The sequence below is a fragment of the Vitis vinifera genome, chromosome 5 (assembly GCF_030704535.1).
Source record: "Vitis vinifera cultivar Pinot Noir 40024 chromosome 5, ASM3070453v1".
In the NCBI taxonomy this organism is placed as follows: Eukaryota; Viridiplantae; Streptophyta; class Magnoliopsida; order Vitales; family Vitaceae; genus Vitis; species Vitis vinifera.
Genome location: NC_081809.1, coordinates 17,332,264 through 17,355,815, shown reverse-complemented (window position 1 = coordinate 17,355,815; position 23,552 = coordinate 17,332,264). Strand labels below are relative to the sequence as shown.

The 23,552-nt window shown below is 39.2% G+C and overlaps 1 protein-coding gene across 1 annotated transcript in view; it reads left to right on the top strand.

The window, feature by feature from the left end:
* LOC100245254 (uncharacterized) overlaps positions 1-22,207 on the top strand; it is a 42,583-nt gene extending 20,376 nt beyond the window's left edge. The window contains exons 10-12 of the mRNA XM_002263348.5: positions 15,384-15,512; positions 18,767-18,950; positions 21,684-22,207. Coding sequence (XP_002263384.1) covers positions 15,384-15,512; positions 18,767-18,950; positions 21,684-21,809 — 439 coding nt within the window. The 3' untranslated portion in view covers positions 21,810-22,207. The remainder of the gene's footprint in view (positions 1-15,383; positions 15,513-18,766; positions 18,951-21,683) is intronic.
* The last annotated feature ends 1,345 nt before the right edge of the window (positions 22,208-23,552 follow it).

The window sequence follows — 23,552 nt, the reverse complement described above, 5'->3', positions numbered from 1 at the left end:
GTCAGGGAAAAGAAGGGAGTGAGGAATCTGATCGTGTAAGACAGAGGAGGGCATACGATTAATCAAATAACAAGCGGTAAGAACAGCGTCCCCCCAAAAACGAAAAGGAACGTGACTATGGAGGAGGAGAGTACGAGCTGTCTCAACAAGATGTCGATTCTTGCGTTCAGCTACCCCATTTTGTTGAGGAGTATGAGCACAAGAAGACTGATGAAGAATCCCATGATGAGACATAAACGAAGTAAATTGGGCTGAAAAATATTCCCTGGCATTGTCACTGCGTAACACACGAATAGAAATATTGAACTGGGTTTGGATTTCAGTATAAAATTTCTGGAAAATAGAGAATAATTCAGCTCGATTTTTCATTAAAAATAACCAAGTACATCGAGAATAGTCATCAATGAAAGTGACAAAATACTGAAATCCTAAAGTAGACGCAGTCCGACAAGGACCCCAAACATCAGTGTGGACAAGCTCAAAAGGAGACTTTGCCCGATTATTCAAACGCTTTGGGAACGAGACACGAGTATGTTTCCCAAGCTGACATGACTCACACGGAAGCGACGACAAAGTGGAAAAACGAGGAACCATCTTCTGGAACTTGGAGAGACTAGGGTGGCCCAGACGATTGTGAATGAGGAGAGGAGCATCAGTGGAAATGCAAACTGCAGGAGATGAATCTGAGGTGAGGTGATAGAGGCCTTGAGACTCACGTCCTATGCCAATCGTCTTCCCCGTACTCCGGTCCTGCAAGGTCACAAATTTATCAGAAAAGGTAATAGAGCAATTAAGAGTACGAGTGATTTTGCTGATGGAAATAAGATTAAAAGGACATTCAGGAGTATAAAGGACAGAAGTGAGAGGTAGAGAAGGCAGAGGAAGGGCCAAACCAATACCTTTAGCCACAGTTTGAGAACCATTAGCTAAGGTAACAGTAGGTAAATCAGAGGTAGTAGTGATAGAGGAGAAAAGATCCTTATTACCAGATAGGTGATCAGATGCTCCAGAATCTAGAATCCAGGGTCCAAGAGAAGATGTGTGGGTAAGGCAAGCAGAGGCATTACCAGGCTGGGCAACAGAGGCAATAGAAGCCTAAGATGTCTGAGATGCGGAGGAGCTCGGAAGCTGAGGCAGCGGAGAATCAGAGGACTGGGCCATATGGGCAGTGCGAGGAGGTCTTCCATGTAACTGATAGCAACGATCGCGAGTGTGGCCAAGTTTATTGCAATAGGTGCAATGAGGACGTTGGCCTCGACCTCGGGTACCACTGCGTCCTCCTCGAGAGGTAGTTTGAGAAACTAACACAGAAGAATCTGAAGCGCTATCAGATGGCAAAGTCTGAGTGGACGAGAGACGGAGGAGGCGAGCAAACACGTCATCTAAGGACGGAACTGATGAACTACCAAGAATCTGATCACGAATAGGCTCAAGATCCGGACGGAGGCCAATAAGAGTAAGGACCATGAAGAACTTGTCAAGCTGCGTTTGTTGAGCCCCAACATCAGGAGTAAGAGGCATCACAGTCAAGAACTGCTCCTTAAGAGAGGCAATCTGACCAATATAAGTAGATAGATCCAAGTCCTGTTGGCTGAGATGGACAATAGGAGAAGCCACCTTATAGAGACGCTGGATATCATTCGTGTATAATCCTTTGGCCTGAGTCCAAAATTTAAAACAAGTTTTATAGGCCTGAAGATGAAGAAGAATCTGGGGATCAACCGATTGCCATAATACACTACATAACTGGGCATCTATCTTCCTCCACTGTACGCGGTCAACCTCAGGGATATCTGCCTCCTGGGTAACCAAGTGATCTTCATATCCTTGACCCATAAACCAAAGTTCAACAGAGGCAGACCAGGAGAGATAATTCTCACTGTCAACCAATTTCTCTGAGGTAATCAGAGGAGATCCAGAGAGAACAGAGGTAAAGATCTGATTTTTGGTGGTCATATTCACGTATTTGGATCGAAGAGAGCCCTGGAGAGGAAGAGAAGCAACACCCAAGCCTCGGAGATGGAGAGGAAGCCCTGTCAGATGTGGTCGGAATGGCAAGAAAGCCAAAAACAGGAAAAAAAGTGGAGATGCAGGGCTTGTGGAGGACTGCCGGAGGGCTAGAAGGCCAAGACGGCGCCGGACGAGCCTGGAGAGGTGTCGGACGTGGCCGGAAAGTGAGCCACACGCCGTCACGCGCCGGCGCGTGGGTGACAGTCCGACGGGGAAGATCGGCGCGTGGGGGCTCGTGAGACTCCGGTTGCCGGTGGGGTTTCCACTGGTGTGTAGATCAGCCTCCGGCGGTTCGGAATATGTGGTCGGTGCCCGGAAAAGAGGTCGTCGGAAAAATTCGCCGGAAAGGGTTGCCGGCGTGGTAGAGATCCGACGGCGATGAGGTTGTCCGGGGTGGTTCGGGAAGGGAATGAGGGGACCGGAGTGAAACACGGTCACTGGACGGTTCGCCGGAATTGAGTACACGGCTAAACCGAAAAAAAATTAGGTTTTCTCCTTTGGCTCTGATACCATGTTGAGAGAGAGAGAGAGAGAAAGGAGAAAAACCTTATTTTCATTCATCTAATCTCTACTTACAATTGAGAGATATATATATACAAGGCTAGGAGTCCTAACTACCATACATGTTGTAATGACCCGCTCCCAACCGTGTAGATATTGTCCCTTTGGACGTTGTGTCCCATGAGGGGGGTGTTTGTGATGTCCCACATCGGATAGGGGAGAATGTTCCTGGCGCTATATATGTAGAGGCTCCTCTTAACCAAGTAGACGCGTTTTAAAGCCGTGAGGGCCCCTTTGGGTCCAAAGCGGACAATATCTACACGGTTGGGAGCGGGTCGTTACACATGTGACCTATATTAACAAGGAAAAATAGTATACCATACATACATTATATTTAACAGACACAATATGATATGTCATCCTTTTTCTTTTCCTTTTTTCTAGAATGTTAATTGATACATATCTTTGGTTTATATCTCATTTTTTATTTTCTGAAACACAAATATGATACATAATAAGATGCAAATGATGTATGACATTATGCAGGAGACATAATTGACTATTTTTAGTAGTTCTTTAGCAAAGTCAAATTTATTTATTTTTTCTTAAAGGTTATGGTCTTAATTTAAAGTTAGAAATGGTTGAAAAAGCAAAGGGGGAGAAGGAATGACCCTGCTTGACAACATTATACATGTGTTGTCAAAGGAAGGCATTGAAGATTGAAGCAAGGGGGCAAGTTGTTGGTTTGATTTGGCCTGTTTTGTGTGTGTGTGTTTTCAATTACTTTTTCTAAGTGTTTTTCTTCTTTGAGGAGGGAACTATGATGAAATTGGGGAAGTCATATAATTTTGAAAAAGACAATCACAATTTACCAACAATCCGTAAATTATTGTAATTTCTTCTTTGTTGTGTTGGTTAGTAACTTGTATATGCTTGGAACTTTTGGTACAAGTAATAGTTAATAGCAAACTAGTCTGAACTTCGAACTGAACATTATAGTAAAAAATTCAAGAACTTTATTTTGTGCTTTGCCCCTCGGAAAAGAAAAAAGAAAGAAATAGAATATGGCTGATCCATGGGAAAGAAGACCAATCTTTTCCATCTCTTGACTCCCACAAAAAAGCTCCCATATGCTAGTTCGTCAGGACACTGTGGCCACCTGATACTATTACACTTTGGCTATTTGAGGGGAAGATGCTATCTCCCCAACATTCAAATTGGTGGTAAACTTCGCAGCAGGAGCAGTCTTTTACTTTACTATTGATAAACTGCATTCATGGGGTTGGAATAAAAAACTTGCTGAGCAGTCGCAAAAGAATTGACGATGTATATGGGGCTCAAAGGAAGTGCACAAGTCATCCCATTTGAAGCTAAACAGTTTTCATCCTACCTAAGGAATCGGAAAGTTTGAAGTGGGACGTGGAATAATCCCTTATTGTTTTTGCACATTAAGCTCAATCATCAGGAATCCTTATTTATTTATTTATTTATTTATTTTTATTATATATATATATATATATATATATATATATATATATATATATATATATATATATATATATATAGATAAAACCACTTTCATTAAAAAATAAAAAGTGCCACTAGGACACACCAAAGTACACGGGACATATACAAATAGCACCTAATAGCACAAGAAACAAGAAAGAACCCCAACAATAACACTCACTTAACAAAAACCCAACCACTCAACAAAATCAAGACAGAATCTGTCTCTATGTATTACTTTACCCAAGTAAAGAAGTCTATGTAAGAACATCTTCAAAAAAAGAGTTGAATGCTCCTCGTTATCAAATGATCAAAGATTCATTTCCTTCCAAACTGTCTAAAAGATACATGAGCTGCTCTCCAAACCCTTTTACATTTTTTGCCCACAAATGAATCATGCTAGCCTAAAAGAGCATCATTAACAGTAGCAACTTTTTTTTTTTGATAGACAAAGAGACAAAATTAAATTAAAACACGCCAAAACAGGGGGCGCTCCCTATATACATAGGTAGTATACAAAGAAAGCCAAACCCTAGGCAACAAAGGAGAGAAAAAACTTAGAAAGGACAAAGTTAACCAACACCCCAATCACCCAAGAAGTTCAGAAAAGAGAGATAGTCCAAGTCCATAAACTGTTGAGATCACTCAAGAAGAGACCGTAGAAAGAGGTTCCTCAAGCTCGTATCTGACATCTCTTCCTCTTTGAACAATCTTTAATTTCGCTCTCCCCAAATACACCAAAACAGACAAATAGGCGCCATTCTCCAAACTACACTCCTTTTCTTCCTTAGGCCCTTAATTTTCCATTCAAGAAGCAGATTTCTCACAAAGTCCGGGAACACCCACATCACCCCAAAAGAAGAAAGCAACGAAGTCCAAAGCTCCCTTGTCTTACCACAATGAATTAGAATGTGGTCTGCCGATTCCTCATTCTCTTTACATATAGATTGCATCTATTAACCATAGACCAACCCCTCCTCATTAACATATCAACTGTAGAAATTTTACCCCAAACTGCTTCCCAAGCAAAAAAACGGGTTCTCAAAGGGGCATACGAACCCCAAACCTCCTTTGCTGGAAATAAGGGACCGTTCTCCACTTTTAAAGGCCTATAATAAGATTTAACACTAAATTTTCCTTTCCTCTCTATCTTCCAAACTAAAGAATCCTCCCCTTCTTGAACCTTTACCGTAGAAATGTGATTCAGCAAACGATTCACCTCCTCCAATTCCCAATCTTGAAAGGTCTTCTAAAATACACCTCCCAACCCCCTCCACCACCTCCTTGTCTCCCCCAAAGATCAGCCACTACAACAGAATTGTGGGTTGCAATTCTGTACAGCAAAGGGAAGAAATCCTTCAGCTTAGAATCTCCTACCCAAAAGTCCCACCAAAATCTAGTGCGTCTCCCATTTCCAATACGAATACTAGTTCTAGGAAAGAACTCCTCCCAACCCTTTCTAATGTCTTTCCAAAGGCCCATCCCATAAGACTCCCTCACCTCTCTAGTGGTCCAACCTCCTTCCTCCTCTCCAAATTTACCTACAATGACTTCCTCCAAAAACTCTCCCTTTCTAAAGGAAATCTCCAAAGCCATTTTCCAAGCAAAGCATGATTGAAGTCCTTCAAAGGCCTTAACCCCAACCCTCCATGCCTCTTATCTTTGCAAATAACTGCCCAACTTACCAAGTGGATCTTCCTTCTCTCCTCTAACTCTCCCCACAAAAACTCACTTTGAATTTTCTCCAATCTAAGTCTCACTCTTCTTGGAATCACAAAAAGAGACATAAAATAGATGGGAAGATTTGAGAGAGTGCTCTTGATGAGGGTAAGACGACCTCCCTTAGAAAGATATTGTTTTTTCCACGTAGCCAATTTTCTCTTGAATCTTTCCTCTACCACATCCCAAACTCTACACGAATTATGAGGGGCTCTAAGAGGTAAGCCTAGATAAGTAGTAGGGAGATTCCCTACTTTACACCCCAAAACCGCAGCAGCTCTGTCCACATCCTCCACTTCCCCAACTGGAATTATTTCACTTTTCAACAAGTTTATTTTTAGGCTTGATACCACTTCAAAACATATCACAACCCACTTCCAAAAAACCAACTGGTCCCTATTACCCTCACAAAAAAGAAGAGTGTCATCGGCAAACAACAGATGGGAAATCGAAGCCCCTACTCCACGTCTCCCCATTACCTTGAAGCCTCTAATGAAACCTTTCTCCTCAGCTCTTGATATTAAACAACTAAAGGCTTCCATGATCAGCACAAACAGATAAGGTGAGAGTGGGTCTCCCTGCCTTAGGCCTCTGAACGTTGAGAAGAACTCTGTGGGAGTGCCATTCAATAAAACTCCCATTCTTACAGTTGATATGCAGAAAAAAAAATCTAGTTTCGCCATTTGGGTCCAAAACCCATTTTCTCCAAGACTGAAAGATCAAGTAACTTGCACCTAATGGACACCAAAAAGATCAAACAGTAATTGCCAAAGGATCTTAATCAGTAAACAATGGAGGAGGATATAATCTATGGATTCTTCCTCTTCTTTGCAAAGAAAATATCTATTGACCAAAGACCAACCTCTTTTTTGAAGTTGATCTAAAGTCAAAACTTTGCCCTAAGAAGCCCCTCACACAAAAAAGTTAACTTTAGAAGAGACCCATGAATTCCAAACTATGTGCTTTGGAAATGAAACTAGATCCCTCGGTTCCAACGCAACATATAAATACTTAACAAAGAATTTATTATTGTACAAATTCATCCACACCATCGTGTCTTCCCCCACACTATCAACTGTCTTTCCTTGCAACCTCAAAAATAAATCCTCAACTTTGTCAACTTTCTAATCATTCAAAGCTCTTGTAAAACAAGGGTTCCAATGACCTCTTTCCCCTGTTTGAACCCAAAGATCCGCCACCCATTCCACTTTTAAAGAAGGGAATGAAACACATGACGGTTCATCCCCACACCATTTATCCGTCCAAAACTTCACCCTCCTCCCATTACCCACCATAAAAGAGAGACGACCCAAGAAAGTGTTTCGTTCCTTCCTAATGGATTTCCAAAGCTCGACTCCATACCCATCTTTAACTTCACAGGACCACCACCCACCCTCTTCCTCCTTGTATTTGCCACTAATTACTTTAGTTCAAAAGGCATCTCTTTCATTTGCAAACCTCCAATTACATTTGCACAAAAGCGCCTTATTTAACAAAGAAAGGGTACCTAATTCCTAACTCGTCCTTGCTCTTCTCCAAACACACTATGGACCACTTCACATGATGGAACTTTTTCTCCAACCCTCCATCTCCCCAAAGGAACTCTCTTTGAATTTTCTTCAACCTCAATTTGACTATCCTTGAAATATGGAATAAAGACAAAAAATAAATGGGAAGACTTGATAAAGTGCTCTTGATTAGAGTAAGCCTCCCCCCTTTAGAGATGAATTTCCTTTTCCACAAAGTAAGTCTTTTACGAAACCTCTCTTCCACCTGATTCCAAATTGCAATTGATCTAAATCGAGCACCCAAAGGCAACCTTAGATAGGTAGAAGGAAGTCTACCTTCTTTCCACCTTAGCGCTAAAACCAACTCCTCAACTTGTTCCACTATACCATTAGGAATCATCTCACTTTTCTCAAGTTCACTTTCAGCCCCAAACAAGCTTCAAACCACATGAACAATCAGTATAAATGAACCATTTGATCTTGGGAAGCCTCCTAAAAAGCAAGAGTATCATCTGCAAACAACAAATGAGATACCTCTTCCCCTTCACCACCTCTCCCCGTCACCATTGCCGTTGAAATATAGCCGCATTCCATAGCTCTTTTGAGAAGACAACTTTGAGCCTCCATAGCCACAATAAATAAATGAGACAAAGGGTCCCCTTACCACAAACCTCTAGAGCTCTAAAAGAAACCCATAGGAATACCATTAATCATCAGGAATCTATTGTATTGAAGTGTCATATTTTGTTAAATCAATTTCTTCATGACAAGATTTTTTGTTAAATCAATTTTTTCATGACAAGTTTTACATGTTTTCCTATGTTGAAATTGATGGATTCCTATATTTACATTTTTTAATATTATTATCTTTTCACAGAATTAGCTACACTACCAAATTCATTATAGGCCAATTAGCTATTGTTTTCATTCAGATCTAGAACCCTTTTTTTGAAATGCTTTCTGCTCCCTTTTTTTGTATAGGATTACATATGAATATATACAGAATAATTGTATGAAAATAGCCTAGGAAATAATGCCTACGATCATGCTATCAAAGATAAATAAAATAAGTGAAGAATGCTAAGAAAGGAAAAAATCCTAGGAGATTCTATGTACAACTATACAATTATTACAGCTCATATGGGCTGGAAAAATAGTCAACACAATCTGCCAGAATTTCCAACTGGCAGATTTTCCAACTGGTAGATTTTCCAACAGCTATATATATATATATATATATATATATTTTTGATTGGAAACAACACAGATTTATTGATAGATAAAAATAAGTACAAAAGAAGGATGAGGAATCCTCCTGCCAAAGAAAGCTAAACTATAGAAAAATACACTGAAAAACAAGCAAACACTCTAAAAAGACCACTCCTTATGGAGTACACACTGCTATCCAATCAAGTTGTATCACATTAAGGGGAGTCCTCTTAAAAACCATGGAACAATAAAAGCCCAAAGAGAAGCAAGGAAAACAATAGAGTCCCAAAGAAACTCTGAATTCCTTGCTTTATCCTCAAAAATCCTCGCATTTCTTTCCCTCCACACAATCCGAATAAGAGCGATGTTTGCAGCTTGCCACAAGGCTATCCCCCTCTTAGACGAACCAAATCCATTAAATTTGATGTACATCATGTCAAGGATGCTCCTCGGGGGGACCCAATCCATCTTAGCTAACTGAAATAACCTGTGCCATAACCCAATCGTCAAGGAGCAATGAAGAAAAATATGATCAGCTGATTCCCCATGCTTCATGCACAGAATACAAATATCCAGACTAAGGGCTTTGTAGGGTCTTCTCACTTGTAGCATGTCATTAGTATTCACTTTCTTGTGTGCCACTAACCAGATGAAGGACTGTACTTTGAAAGGAATTTGAGAATTCCAAACGAACTTAGAAGGAAAAACCTGAGGAGATCCAGAAAATTGGGATAAAGCTAGAAAGAAAGATTTAACTGAAAAAAGCCTTGAAGAAGATAAGGGCCACAATTTGGCATCTGGAACCGAAGGAGATAAATGCAATCCATCGAGAGATCGCATGAGGCCTTCTAAGTCTTCTATCTCAGAATCTGACAGGTTACGACGAAAATTTAAATTCCAAGAGAAAGGACGAGTAGGACCGAGGACTGAAGAAATAAGTATGTTTTTATCCAAGACTACTCTAAATAGACTTGGATATTGGGATCCCAAAGGTTGGTCCCCCCACCACAAATCTTCCCAGAACCGAATTCTTTCCCCATTTCCTACCACAAACCGAGTAAACGAGGAAAACTCCTGAAATACTTGAGTAATAGCCTTCCAAGGACAGCGATGTGACCATCTGACTATTGTGTTGACATCCCAACCATTGGAGTGTGAACCATAAATGCTTAGTATGACCTGATGCCGTAGAGCTGAACCCTCTCAAAGGTACCTCCACAACCATTTCCTTAAAAGAGCGAGATTCCTCAGAGAAATATTCCCCAAACCCAAACCCCCTATTTCCTTCGGTTTACACACGACATCCCACCTGACTAAATGATCCTTTTTGCCTTCCCCAATCCCTGACCATAAAAAATCCCTCTGCAACCTCTCGATTTTTGCAGCGACTGAAACGGGTAACTTAAATAAAGAAAGAAAGTAACAGGGCATATGGGTAAGGCAAGATTGGATGAGAGTTATCCTCCCTCCGAAGGATAGGTATGCCTTTTGCCAACCATCTAATCTTCTTGAAATTCTCTCAATCACAGGATCCCAAAATCCACCTGCCCTGGGGTTCCCACCCAAAGGAAGACCCATATTGAGTATAGGCCAACCAGAAGCCTTGCATTCAAGCGTCTCAGCCAATCTTGAAATATGAGCTTGATCCAAATTGATACCATAAATATTACTCTTGTCTAGATTGACCTTAAGCCTAGAAATATGCCCAAATGCTAACAAAAGACTCTTGAGAGTCTGCAAGTCTTCCTCCCTAGTGTTAGAAAAGAAGATGGTGTCATCGGCAAATTGCAAATGAGATACCCTAGTTCTGTTTCTACCCACCCTGAAACCCTCCAACATATTTCTCTCCTCTGCTCTCAAAAGCATCCTACTCAATACATCTGCTACTAAAGTAAACAAAAAGGGGGATAAAGGGTCCCCTTGTCTTAATCCTCTCGATGCCTTAACCCAACCTTTAGCGCTACCATTCACCAATACTGCATAAGATACCGAGGACAAACATCCACTCATCCATTTCCTCCATTTAGGACTGAACCCCTTCTTCTCCAACACTTGATCTAAAAAATCCCACCTTACGTGATCGTAAGCCTTTTCAAAGTCAATTTTAAAGACGACACCTTCCTCCCCTGATCGTCTTCTCTCATCCACTATCTCATTTGCTATGAGGACCGCATCCATTATTTGTCTCCCTTGAACAAAAGCGTCTTGAGTAGAATGGATGGTTTCATGTAAAACCCCTCTTAGACGCCCTGAGAGCACTTTGACTATTATCTTGTAGAGACTAGTGATCAAACTAATGGGTCTAAAATCTGAGATTTTCTTTGTTGTACTCTTTTTGGGCAGAAGAACAATGAAAGAGGCATTAGTGCTTTGATTGATAACTCCGCTCCTATGAAATTCTGCGAACACTCTCACTGAATCCTCCTTAATCACATCCCAACAGTCTTGGAATACTGCAATAGTAAAGCCATCAGGCCCCGGAGCCTTGTCCCTATCCATCTGAAAAATGGCCTTAGAAATCTCTTCTTCAGTGAAAGGGGCATCCAAACTTATCGCACTCTCTTCCGAAATAGGGGACCAATCTAATCCTTCAATACTCCAAGACTCTCCTATAGGACTCGCGTAGAGTTTTTCAAAGTAAAGTAAGATCTCCTCTGTGATTCTCTCGGCATTATTTCCTTAACCCATTTCACCTAGCTTTTTGTCTCCAATGGATTTCCTCCCTCAAAATTAATTCCTCTAGCTCCCCTTTTCTTAAGGCTCTTTGATCTACCAATTCAGAGGTGAGACCCCCATCTTGCTCAATGGCGTCAAAGTTAGCTAAATCCTTGAGGGTACTTTTTTTCTTTTCATTAAGCTCTCCAAAAGAAAGCTTATTCCATTCCTTCAATTTGGCTTTAACAAATTGTAATCTCCTCATGAACTTGTGGCCTTCCCATCCGTTTCCTTGAAAACCCCTCCACTAATTTCTAAAGTTCTCCTTGAAACTAGGATGTTGCAGTCACATGTTCTCAAATCTAAAAGGTGTTGGGCCCCACATGAATGGGTTGGTATCCAAAGCAATTGGCCAATGATCCGAGGTCCTTCTGATAAGGGTTTCTTGAATGCCTTGGGGAAAGAGCTGCCCCCACTCATTTGAGTAAAGAAAACGGTCTAATCTCTTACACATGGGAGACTCTTGCATATTTGACCAAGTGAATGATGCGTTCCGAAGAGGTGGATCAAGCAATTCACATTCTCTAATAAAACTATCAAAGTCCCTCATGCTTGAAGTTAGCCTAGAGCCCCCCAATTTTTCTGAACTTCTCCTTATGACATTAAAATCACCGCCCACACACCACAACGGAAAAGTTAGACCATAAATGTCATAAAGTTCCACCCAAAAATCCTTCCTAAGTGAGGGACTATTTGGACCATAAACTGCAGAAATCCAAAGAGGTCCATAGCCCTCCAAGGCGAACTTGACCGATATCGAGAAAGAGCCTAATACCACCTCCTCCTTGCACAACTTTTTTGAGTCCCAAATGAACAAAATCCCTCCTGAAGCCCCACACGCCGGGAGAATAACCCAATCCTTATTTCTGACCGTCCAGACACTGCCCACTAGCCTTCTGTCACACTTCTCCTTTTTTGTTTCCTGAATCATCACAACATTCGGATTCTCTAACCTAAGGAAATCTTTAATCACCCTTCGCTTATTACTTGAACCCAAACCCCTAACATTCCAACTGATAATTTTCATGGAAAAACACTCAGGCCCTAACCCTCCAAACCAAATCCACCTGGATTCAAACGCCTATGGACCTCTATTCTTCCTCCTAGAGTACACCTTAATGTCTAGAGAGCATAGAACCTCTCGCACTTTAGCCATTTTCCTAGGGGACAGGCCATCGATAAGAAAGTCTTCTGGTGGGGATGCCTCATTAACCCCCGGACTGCCTGGCATCAGGTTAGAAGACTTCCCAGGGGTAGATCTCTCGGACATCTGGTTAGAAACAGCTCTCTGATTCTCCTCCTCAACATGGACAGGGATGTCAACAAAATTTAAGGGGCCAACATCGCCTATTTCAGGAAAAAATTTAAATTTACCTTGATTTACCGAAGGAGACTGGGAAAGAAATTCTGAATTTGGGAGATGAGGACTGAGGGACTCGGAAGATTCTTTTCCAGATTACGGAAAGGATAGGAATAAGGCTCGGGTGGCTGAGAAGAAAAAGGCTGACTTTCCTCCAAGTTTTCCACTCTCGGAATTTCACAATTTCCTCCCAAAATGATTTCTTTACCTCTGGTTCTTGGAATAGAAGGTGACACCGTGACTGAAGAACCACAAGGATCGTACCCCGCTCGGCCAGTAAATCCTCCTTTGTCATCTTTGAGTTGCGATTTTTGCGATTCCATCTCTCCTCTTGACGTCGAGGTCTCTTCCTTCGACCAGCTGCTGCATATCCTTGGCAGAAGACAACAGAAGATGGGACTCTCTCTGATACCTCGTATCTGTTGAGATCCCATCCCGCCATCCACTTCCAGATTGCGGACTTCGCTAAGTGACGCTGCGCTCCGTAGGGGAAGAGGCTCGCTGCTACTCCATTGTCCATGACGGCGAGCCGCGCTTGGAAGGAAGAGTTTGGACCACATCTTCCTTGAATCCATCGTCTTTTCCCCTTGCGTGAAGTCTTCCATCTGAACCATTGGAGCTTTCCCCTTTCTCGCTGCGCTTTCTTCCTCTCGAGACCTACCTCTCATGCCAGAGGACATCGATCCTCCTAGAACTTGGCCCAACCCCGACGGGCCTATTGACTTACAGCCCACAGTCCGACGCCCGTAACTCACATCTTCTGTCTCTGAAGGTGGGCTAGGGTTGGATGAAGTCTGGGCCTGTAACTCATCGGCCCGACCATCCTCTCCATATATTACCTCGACGCCGGCCCTCTCATCGCCTAAACGAGGCTGCGTGGTCGCTTTTGCAAAGGAGCCCACTCGCTAGAGAGAAGAAGGGGATGCCGCTGCGTCATGGGCTTGAGGGGCGTTTGGGCCAGCGTGAAGCCCACGACTCCTTCTCCCTCTTTGGGCCGTTACTAGATGGGCTTTAGTAGAAGTCTCAGGCACTATGGGCCCAAGAATGTTTTCTTCTACTAAGCCCAATCTGCTCCCTTCCCATCCTTTCTCCCTTTTGGCCGCCATGCTTGTACTTGAGCACCGATAACGTGCCCGGGGAAGAAGCTCCCTACTGTAGCACTCATTACCCCTGATACTACCTCGTAACCCCTCTGCAAATTTTGTTGTCTGAGAGACGCAACCTCCCTCTTTCAACCACTCGTACCTGCAGTGGGATGTCTCGGACGTGACAGTGTCGTCTTCACCCTCTTCTTCGATGACTGAAACTGCTACTGTATGTTTCCAGGCCCCGTCTTCCACCTCAAGCAACGCTGGAAGCTTGACATTAGGATGCATCTCCACCCACAGCTTCACCTTCGTCAAGTCCAACAGCTTCACGGCTTCCCTTGCTACCTCCGTCACCCTCCCCCACTTCTTCAAGATGAATTTCAGCTGGTCTTCCTCCCACAAGTGAAAAGGAAGGCCTTTCAACTCTAACCAGCCTCTTCTGAATTTTCCAGGAATAATCATATTTTCTCTTGGCGACCATCTTCTTAGGAGAACAAGCCTTCCTTTCACTAAAAGTCTCTCCTGCTCTTGGAACCATTTTGCTCTTCCTGCTGTACTCACAAAGAAACACCCCTTGAAGGCGGAAATGGGGTTTATAGACACCATACCTTTCACACCCATCATCCTCGCAATGGCCTTGCCTTCATGAGTCCAGTCTTGGACTTTTTCTTTGCATTCACATATTACGGCTCTGGCCCATTTTCCAGCTGATAATAGAACTCCACTCCTAATTCCATCCTCTGCAACCACCTCTGCGTATGACCGACCACCTCTATATATGCTTTTACTCATCTGAGTATTGCCAAACATCTTCTTCAACTCTTCTCCGACTTGATCAGAATAATCTTGCACTGAAAGAATCGCCCTCCTAAGGACTTCCCATCCATTACCTTTAACACCCTCGGGGATGACAAGAAGTAGAGGTTTCCTTCTTGTAGCAATCTCGGTGATTTTCATGAATCGCCCTCTATTGTTGAAGCAAATCTCCATCAAATGAATCTTATTCTCGCCCCTGAACTTTCGTGTAAATCCCCTGGTATTCTCCAACTCCACAGCTTTCTTCAAATGCTCTGTTAACCAATCCACCTCCTCCCTTCCAAATCCTACTGATACAACAAAACCACGGCTCCTTTCTGTTACTGATACCCAAGTTCCACCATTCGATCCTTCAAACTTCACCTGAAAAGACTTTTTTTCCACTTCAAACTTTTCAACTTTGCACTTCATCATGCCTCAGATGCTTACTCAAGAACTCTCACAGCAGAACCCCTAGAATCATTTTCAGAAACAGCCCTCATTCAAACTTAATGGCCAGAACTATCCAATATGGTCTGAACATGTGTGCACGTTTCTGAAGAGAAAAGGAAAGCTCGGTCACTTGATTGAACCAGTGTTTGTCCAGAGTCATAATTGGAGCAAGTTAGACCCTAGATCCATAAATGCTTCCATCCTCCTTCTCGGAAATGCTTTGTTTCTATGGATGTTACCTTCTTTTCCAACAGCTATATATTGCATCACATGTAATGCTGTGTGTGTGTGTGTTGGGAGGCTTGCAGTGGCTCATATTTGTATACATACTTTTTTTTCCTTTACTTTTCATCATATATAATATGATACAAAATACAGGAATATAGCAAGAATGATACACAATATGAGTTGACAATTATGGTTGACATTGAGTTTTTCTTGAATTGAGTGCACTTGTATCTATATGCATTATTTATCATTGCTTTAGTTTCAACTGACTATTATTTTTTGTGCTCCCAGGAAATTATTTTCACATATGTCAATATTGGAGACTAGGTCTTCTTTAGAGTGGTTTGTTAGAAAAGTTCAAGATAAAATTATTTTATGTGCTCTAAGGCAATCTATAGTAAAGGGAGCAAACAAATCGAGGTGAGGCTGTAATCTTTTACTAGGTATGCCTGATACCATTTTGATGCTTTAAATTTGTTATATATGTACTCTATGTATGAACTTATTTATCGGTTGCACTTGTTTTCTTGCTTAATCTTAACATTATCGAATATGAGTTTACAAAATCAGTCAGTTTATTCTGAGGGTATTTCAAGGGTTGACCTCTTTGATGTAAATTAAACTATTAATGCACTGGTAAAGCTCAAGGTATGACTAAAAGAATGTTTTTCCGGTGAAAATAATATTTTCCTGAACTGTTTTCTTTTACCTTTCTGATAAGTAAGCAAAGGGAAGATATATAATAATAAAAAGAGCTATATGCCAAGGTACATGGGTTGTATACAAAGGATAACACAAGGAATAGCCAGGAATAGGGAAAAATAAAAAAACTTGCTCCCTCCCTCATCTAGATCCCATTGAATCTACAAAATCAATAAAAGGCATTGATCCTTTTACTATGTGCATCCTAACCCATGTCGACTAGGTTTTTAGCAAAAGAATTCTTAATGATTGCTCCACATTTCCAAAGGTTCTTTGGTTTGTTTCCTTTCACAAAGTCTAAAAAATACACAATGGGCTCCTCTTTAGACCTTGCTCTTTCTTCCTACAAAGGAACCTTGCCAATTTAAGAGGATCTTCCTAATTGAAAAAGGAAGGACCCAAATGATTCCGAAGAAAGAAAATAGCAAGTGCCATGACTCCCTAACTTTAGGGTAAATTGAAAGATGTGATCAATAGATCCCACCTTGCTTTTACAAAGGTAACCGAAGACCATCCTTCTTTAAAGTTGATTTAAAGTCGATCCCTTCCTCCAACAAGCTTCCCCAGCAAAAAAACTCACTTTGAGCGCCTGGATTCTAATATGACCAAAAGGCATCATTCCTTGAACCCATTCACACCACCCTATCCTTCTCTCCTCTCTTCACAAACTTCCTTTAAAACTTAGAAAAAAGACTCCAAAATTTCAAACTCCCAATCATTCTGGTTTCTAGGAAAACACGAATTCCTGTGTTCCCAACCAACATCTTTATTTGACAGGCATATTTCAGCCAATTCTATGATATGTAATGATATTGGTTAGTGTTGTTGCCCAATTTTACGGTATTGGTTAATTCTTGTTGTACAGGTATGGTCTTTGGGTTTTTATGTGAAGAAATGCAGCATTAATATTCTATCTTACTCCTGTTTTCATTCTGGACACAAGGTTTAGGCTTGTTCAATGTAGTTTGATTTGTTTGTACATGATTTAAATCTTTGTAGTCATTGTCATTCCTTGTAGTATAGTCTGAATCTGCAGAGAATGATGGATAAGTTGGCTGATCTTTCGTGTAAAACTGCCACTTTATCCCTTGGTGCGTACAAGTTGTTACATATACATAGATATGACAGGTAATGGAACAGGTGTTTCCTGTAAAATTGCTGTTTCAATTAATGATCCATATATGGAAGATTATGGGGGTGTCACGTATGCTTGTAATGCAACTGTGATAGGAAATGTTAATCTCTAAAGGAGCATGAAGTCAGCCCACAAGTTGAATGAAACTTGAGAGATGAATTCATAAAATTAAATATGACTGGTTAATAGGGTGTGTTTTGTGTGTGAGAATGGGAATGGAAATAAGATGAGAATAGAGGTGAATCACAATACTATGTAGAAGAGAGGAATCAAAATCCTAGTGAGAGTAGGATTTGGTTTCTATACTAATGAATTTTTTATTCCTATTTTCATTCTAAAAGATAATCCAAACGCATTAATGAATGAGAATGAAATTGATTTCCCATTCCTATTATCTATTCTAGCGTTCCAAACGTGACCTAAAAGAATTCAAATCGCGCTACAACTTTAACAACAAATTGTGAGAATATCTTGCACTCTTTTCAACTAGGGAGGTGTGATCTTTCACTGAAAAAACAACCCACCACCACCATATTCCCCCACCACCCGAGCATTTGTCTATAGAGAATAGAGCTCTGGATAATTTTTACAAATTGACGAAGTTTAATATTTAGGGCAGAACAGTAAACAATTGTTATGCTTTTTCAAATTATGCTTACAATAATGAAAATTAAGAAGGATCTAACCACAAGTAGCACAAGTATCACAAGCACTGAAATTTATAGTGGTTGAGCCTTTAGCTGATATGCACTCCCATTACTTCACCAATATTTTTATCCATTGCGTCAATAAGTTTTCTTGGTTCTGCTAGAATAAATATTACATTTCTAGAAGGTATCGGCTAGCCTGTGTAGATTGGCTAACTGGTTTCATACCTGCTATCAAGGATAATTTTTGAGTTTTTAGAGGGGTACCGGCCAACTTGTTTATACCAGCCACCAGTCTCACTGAGCTCTGAAATGCAACTTAAAATTGGTGCAAATTTTGGGTTAAAAACCAACCTAAATGTGCCTAACTTCTAAAGCATGCAAAATGCTCACACACCATGCATAAGTATGTCTTTGAGTCCTGACTTGGACCTTCAAAACTTGAGTATGATCACAATCATCTTCTTGTGAACAAAAAATCTTGTTGGTGGTCTTTAGTGTATTCCTATACTACAGTTACACCAAGGTCATGAAATTACCAACTTTATAGGCGGACTTGATTGCCTTTATAATCTCCTTCTTTGCTACGTACATCAGAAAATTTCAGTAGGAAAATATGTGGGAAAAAAAAAAAGAAAAATTTAACTCAGGTAGAAATCCTGAGTACAATATGCACAATGAAGTACAAACGTAGGCAGAATTTGCTCAACTTTCCCTTAATATTTAGCTGATATTAGTTTTGATAATAAACATGGAGTTGTAATTGAAGCTCAAGCTCCTCCTGAAGAATATACATGCAATAACGATATGAATGGTAGATAATTTTCATAGCCAAAGATAAAGAAAATAAGCATGTGAATATTCTATAGAAAATCTAATAGAGATTCCCTTAAAATATTTAATTATACCCTAAATACAACATCATGTGACAATGAAGTTTCCAATAAAATTTCTGATGTGTCATTGCTTTGTTAGATAGGAAGATGATCTAAAGAAATTACCATTGAGAAGATTGTGACAAACTGATATTGGTATCATATTTGTGTTCTCAAAATATGTTCCACCGTGAATATATAATGCACCCTGGATGCAGGCATAGCATCTTTCTGTTATCACTTTTCAATAAGCTAATAACCTTATATCTATGATTGTTCATGTTTCTACACAAAATAACATAGTTTTCACTTCAGGCATTCCCTTGAGTACTTGGATAGAGATGAGATTATAGTAGCTCATATGGTAGGGGGAGTTGATGCATATATAAAGGTGTGTCAAGGGTGGCCTGTATCAAATAATGCACTGAAGCTTAAATCTCTCAAGAGCTCAGATCAGCAGTCAAAAGGAATTTCTTTGAGCTTTCTTTGCAAGGTTGAGGTGAGTTTTCTCTAACTTTTTTTATTTTTTTTTCTTTTCTTGATAGTTGCTGATTTTTTGTTCTTGCTTCCCAAAGATTTTAATTATGTTACTTGATGATTTCTATTTTTATGGGTTGATTATGTCTTCCATGTTGGAGTACTCTAAAACCACTTCGTTTAACTGGTGCACCATGTAAGCTATTTTTGTGGTTTTGTGAAGGAATTAGTCAATTTGGTTGCTTGAGTGGGAAAATCAATTTCTTGATAAAAAATGCATTTCAACAATGTTTTCAGAACCGAACTGATCATTGAATCGGGAAAATTACCGGTTCATTGGTCGGACTGGTGGTCAAATCGCGATCGAATCGGTAATGTCATAAATATATAATTTATAAATTATTAAAATTTAAAATAATTATAAAAATAAAAATAATAATTTATATATTATTTAAAAATTAAAATTTTATTTGAAAATCATAAAATTAGTTTCAATTTAAAAATTTAAATTAAAATCATAATTTTAATTTAAAATTTAAAAATTTAATATTTATTTTTAAATACAAAATTTATTTTAAAATTAGAAATTTATTTAAAATTGTAATGTTTTTATTAATTTAAATTAAGAATCATAAGTTTTAAACATCCTGAAGTAAAAATAATAATGATATGAGGTAAAAAATAATTAAAAAAAAAATCTAGAAGAAGGGAGGAGAGGGACGAGCAAAAAGGGGAAGAGGGTTCCGGCAGGTCACGTAGGGGGTGGGGTTTCCAGTGCAGGGAATGGGTGGGTGGCTTTGCAGGGGGGTGGGTGGCTTCCGGTGCGCAAGGGTAGGTGGGGTGGGGGTTCTGTTGGTGGGAGACGGCAAGAGGGGAGGGCTTTTCCAGTGGCAGGGGATGGCGAGAGGAGGCTTTTCCAGCGCAGGGTGGAGGTCTTACCAGCGGGAGACGGCGACAATGGAGAAATAAAAAAAAAAAAAAATGAACTAGATGATTTAGAGGGAATCGTCTGGTTTATCCGGTTCGTCGGCTGGACCACTGGTTTAACTAGCTTAATTCCAGTCCGACTACTTTCTGGCCTAAATGACCGGACCGAACTGGAACCGTGATTGGCTGACAGTCTGATCGGCCAGTCTGGTCTGGTTTTTAAAACCATGCATTTCAGTAATTCTAAATGAAATACCAAAACACATTTTAGTAATCTTTTAATAAAGTATTAACATGAGTAAGTCATTTTTAGAGAACCTAAATGTGCCCTGATGATTCCAAAATAGCAATTGGGCTCTTTATGTTCCTAAGACAACATTCAAATTGTACAAGTTTTGTACCAATACTCACCTTTCTTAATTCTCATTCAATAAGTCCATTTTTGAACTTGTGATTCTAATAGTATCTAAGTTTAAAGATTTATTCTTCATTTACTTGTACATCTTTTGAGAAAATCAATGTCCAACAAACTGTTGGTTAGGATGATTGAATATTTTGGATGCTTCAGTTCTATGATGCAAGATAGAAAAGTTTTGAGGAAGAAATGTTGAACAAAGTTCCTGACTAGAGGGCCCAATATTTAGTTGTCATGAATTTCAGAATTTAAAATCTCCGACATGGAACCCATTTAGTGGTGGTCATGATGGTTTACCCAAATGAAGTATGCGGCTATGCTTAAGAATCCACATTTTTTCTTTTTAAATTCATAAGAGCAGTACTTAAATATCATGAAAATGGGCATGTAGTCATATAGAGTTCATTGAGTAAAGATTTAAGTCAAAAAGAGAAGTCAAGGGTTGGTTTTGTGGTGGTGGTTTGTTGTTGTTGTTTGGGGGGGTAGGGGTGTTGGTTGTTTGGTTTGTTTGGTCCGTGAGTGTAGGATTTGTGTCTGGTTATGTGGGAAACCTTCAGGGAGGCTTTTGTAGCTCATCTTAATTGTTTGATAATCTCTGTCTGCTAACCCATAAGCCAAGCTTCACGTGTATTGTCTGACCTGAATGCTAGGTAGAGGGTGTAAGCCCAGTAACCACCTATTTACTTAAAAGATGTCATGATTTTATGTTGGGCTTACTGAGGGTTGATGGTGCATTGGGTTTTGGGCTGGTTTTCATTTATTGGTTTCATGTTATATTGAGTTATGATTTGGGCATGGCATCCCTAGTTCTATATTGTAATTTCAATTGCCATGAAGCTAAGTAGATTTTGGCTTCTTATGTAGGTGAAAAGAGGTTGATGGCAATTAAGCATACAAGTAACTAAGGAACCAAAAAAAAAAAGGTTACCCTCCATTGTTGTAGAAATTGGGTATGCTTCTAATTGGGTAATAATATTTAAGTGAACATATACTTGACCATTAGTGATTGGTCTCAATTCTTGGATCTTGAGCCTACAGATCGGGAATGGGTCTCTCAGTGATGGGGTAAACCAGAGTCTAGTGGTAAGAAAGTATAGCTGTGTTGAACAAAGCCACAAATCTAAAATAAGATGACTTTTGAGGGAAGTGTAAGTGTGAATGCAATTAATACAATTCTTGAGAAACTAAGATTGTGGAGATATAAAGCCATGGATACCATGGAATGCTCATGCCAAAAGTGATAGATTATCAAAATGACAGTGCTTACATTTCTAGAAACCAGACCTTTGATTTAAAGGTCGTCAATTCCATGTTACTTCCTGGAATGAGTCTTAAAATTAAGAAGACTGCAATTCACACGGTTGGTCATTATATCTGCTATCTGAACAACAGATTTTCTTTTTAATTTACTAGGAAATGGCAAACTCCTTGGATGTGTCCATACGAAAAAATATTTCAAGCTTTGTGGATGCCATAGAAGAAATACTTGTGCAGCAAATGCAGTCCAAGCTCCATGTTGTCGATGTTCCTGGAAAGTGACTCTTTCTCTGCTTCTGAATGGTAAGGGCAATTTATTGCTGAATCTGATGTATGTGTATATTTAGAATTTGATGTGTAATGTATGTTTAGAGGGGCCAAAGTGTCAGTAAAATTGCTACAGAAGTTGATCCTTTCCTAGGTTAAACAGAGCAACAGTCAATCTTTTGTTCCATTGTTGGTAAAGTCACGAAGGATGAATCTCTCCCTCAAGATTAAGTCGGTGGAAATGAAGCAAAATCAAACTAGTTATACATAGTTATCTACATCTCTTAGTAGGAACTTATGACTTTTTTATAGTACTTATATCATTAAAAGGTGTTACTTTGGTATTATCTTTTACTTGAAAATGCACAACATTTTAATTATTTTGAGTTGAATGTATTAAGTTTGGATTTTATAAGTTCGGGTTTTTCTTATCTGAATGTGCACCAGAAAACATTTTTGGTTAATGAAAAATGTTGTTCCCAGATCCATTCACTGAAATGAACTTGTATCAGTGGCTTAGAAAGAATATGAAAGAAAACCTCTGATGTAGAATTCAGACACCTGTAATTGGTCTCATCATAAGTTTGTTTGAATCTATGAATTCAAGTTGGAATGATTCACAGCCTAAATGGATGATTTAATCGAGAGAACTTCAGAATATTGACGCCTTTTAAACATATTATAATTTTAATGTTTCGAGTCAAAAGATTGAATGGTTTTGTAAGGATTATGATTTTTTTCTTTTCTTATTTATTTATTTGAAGTCTAGAGCACTTTTGAGTGTATAGCATTTTTTAGTATGAGAGTTTTTAGAGCGTTTAATAGTAATTTTAAAAAATGTTTTTAATCTTTTTAATACTTAAAAGATAAAAAATTTTAAGTATTAAAAACATTAAATACACTTCTTAGAATTGTTGTAAAATGAACTCTTATTACAATCACTTAGTTTTGGTTTGGATATATTTTTTTTAAAATAAAAAATCTTAAAAATTTTCATATAAGATATTAAGGGCCTGTTTGGTTGCTGTTTTTGAAAACTGTTCTGGAAAACAGTTTTTGAGAACAATTTTTAAGAATAGTTTTTTGTGTTTTTTAAAAAAAAATTGTGTTTGGGAACTGAATTTTGAAAAACAGTTTTTGTTCTCAAAAACAAAAAAACATGTTTGGTTGAGTTAATAAAAAAAAAATTTAGAACAAATATAACAAAAAATACGTTTGAAAGATGTTTTTTTTTTCTTTTCTAATTAATAAAATATTTTCTTCAAGTAATTTTATATTATAAATTTATAAATAATTTTTAGATATATATTTCATTTAAATTAAAAAAATTATTTATTTTATTAATTTAAAAATAAAAATATTTTTTTATTTAATTTTTAATTTTATTAAAAATTATAGCATATTTTATTAAGTTGAGATAAAATTGTTCTCATGATTTGTTAATTTTTTTTTTATCTCTTCTAATTCTAAAATTCAAAATGTCAACCCTTTCTCCACCCACTTCTCTCATCGGGCATCAAGAAGCCCTTTTCTGAAGTTGCCCTCCAGCCGAGAGAATCCCTAAAAGGCCCTATTTTCCTCTGCCACTCTCAATCCTCGCAGGTACTAATCTAATCATGTTATTATTATTATTATTTTTTTTGCAACCCCCATTTGATTCCCAAGAAAATCCATCCCCCATTCGATTTCCGGGAAAATTCATCCTCGTTTGATTTCCGAGAAAATCCAAGCAAAAACCCTGCAACCCGTTTGATTCCC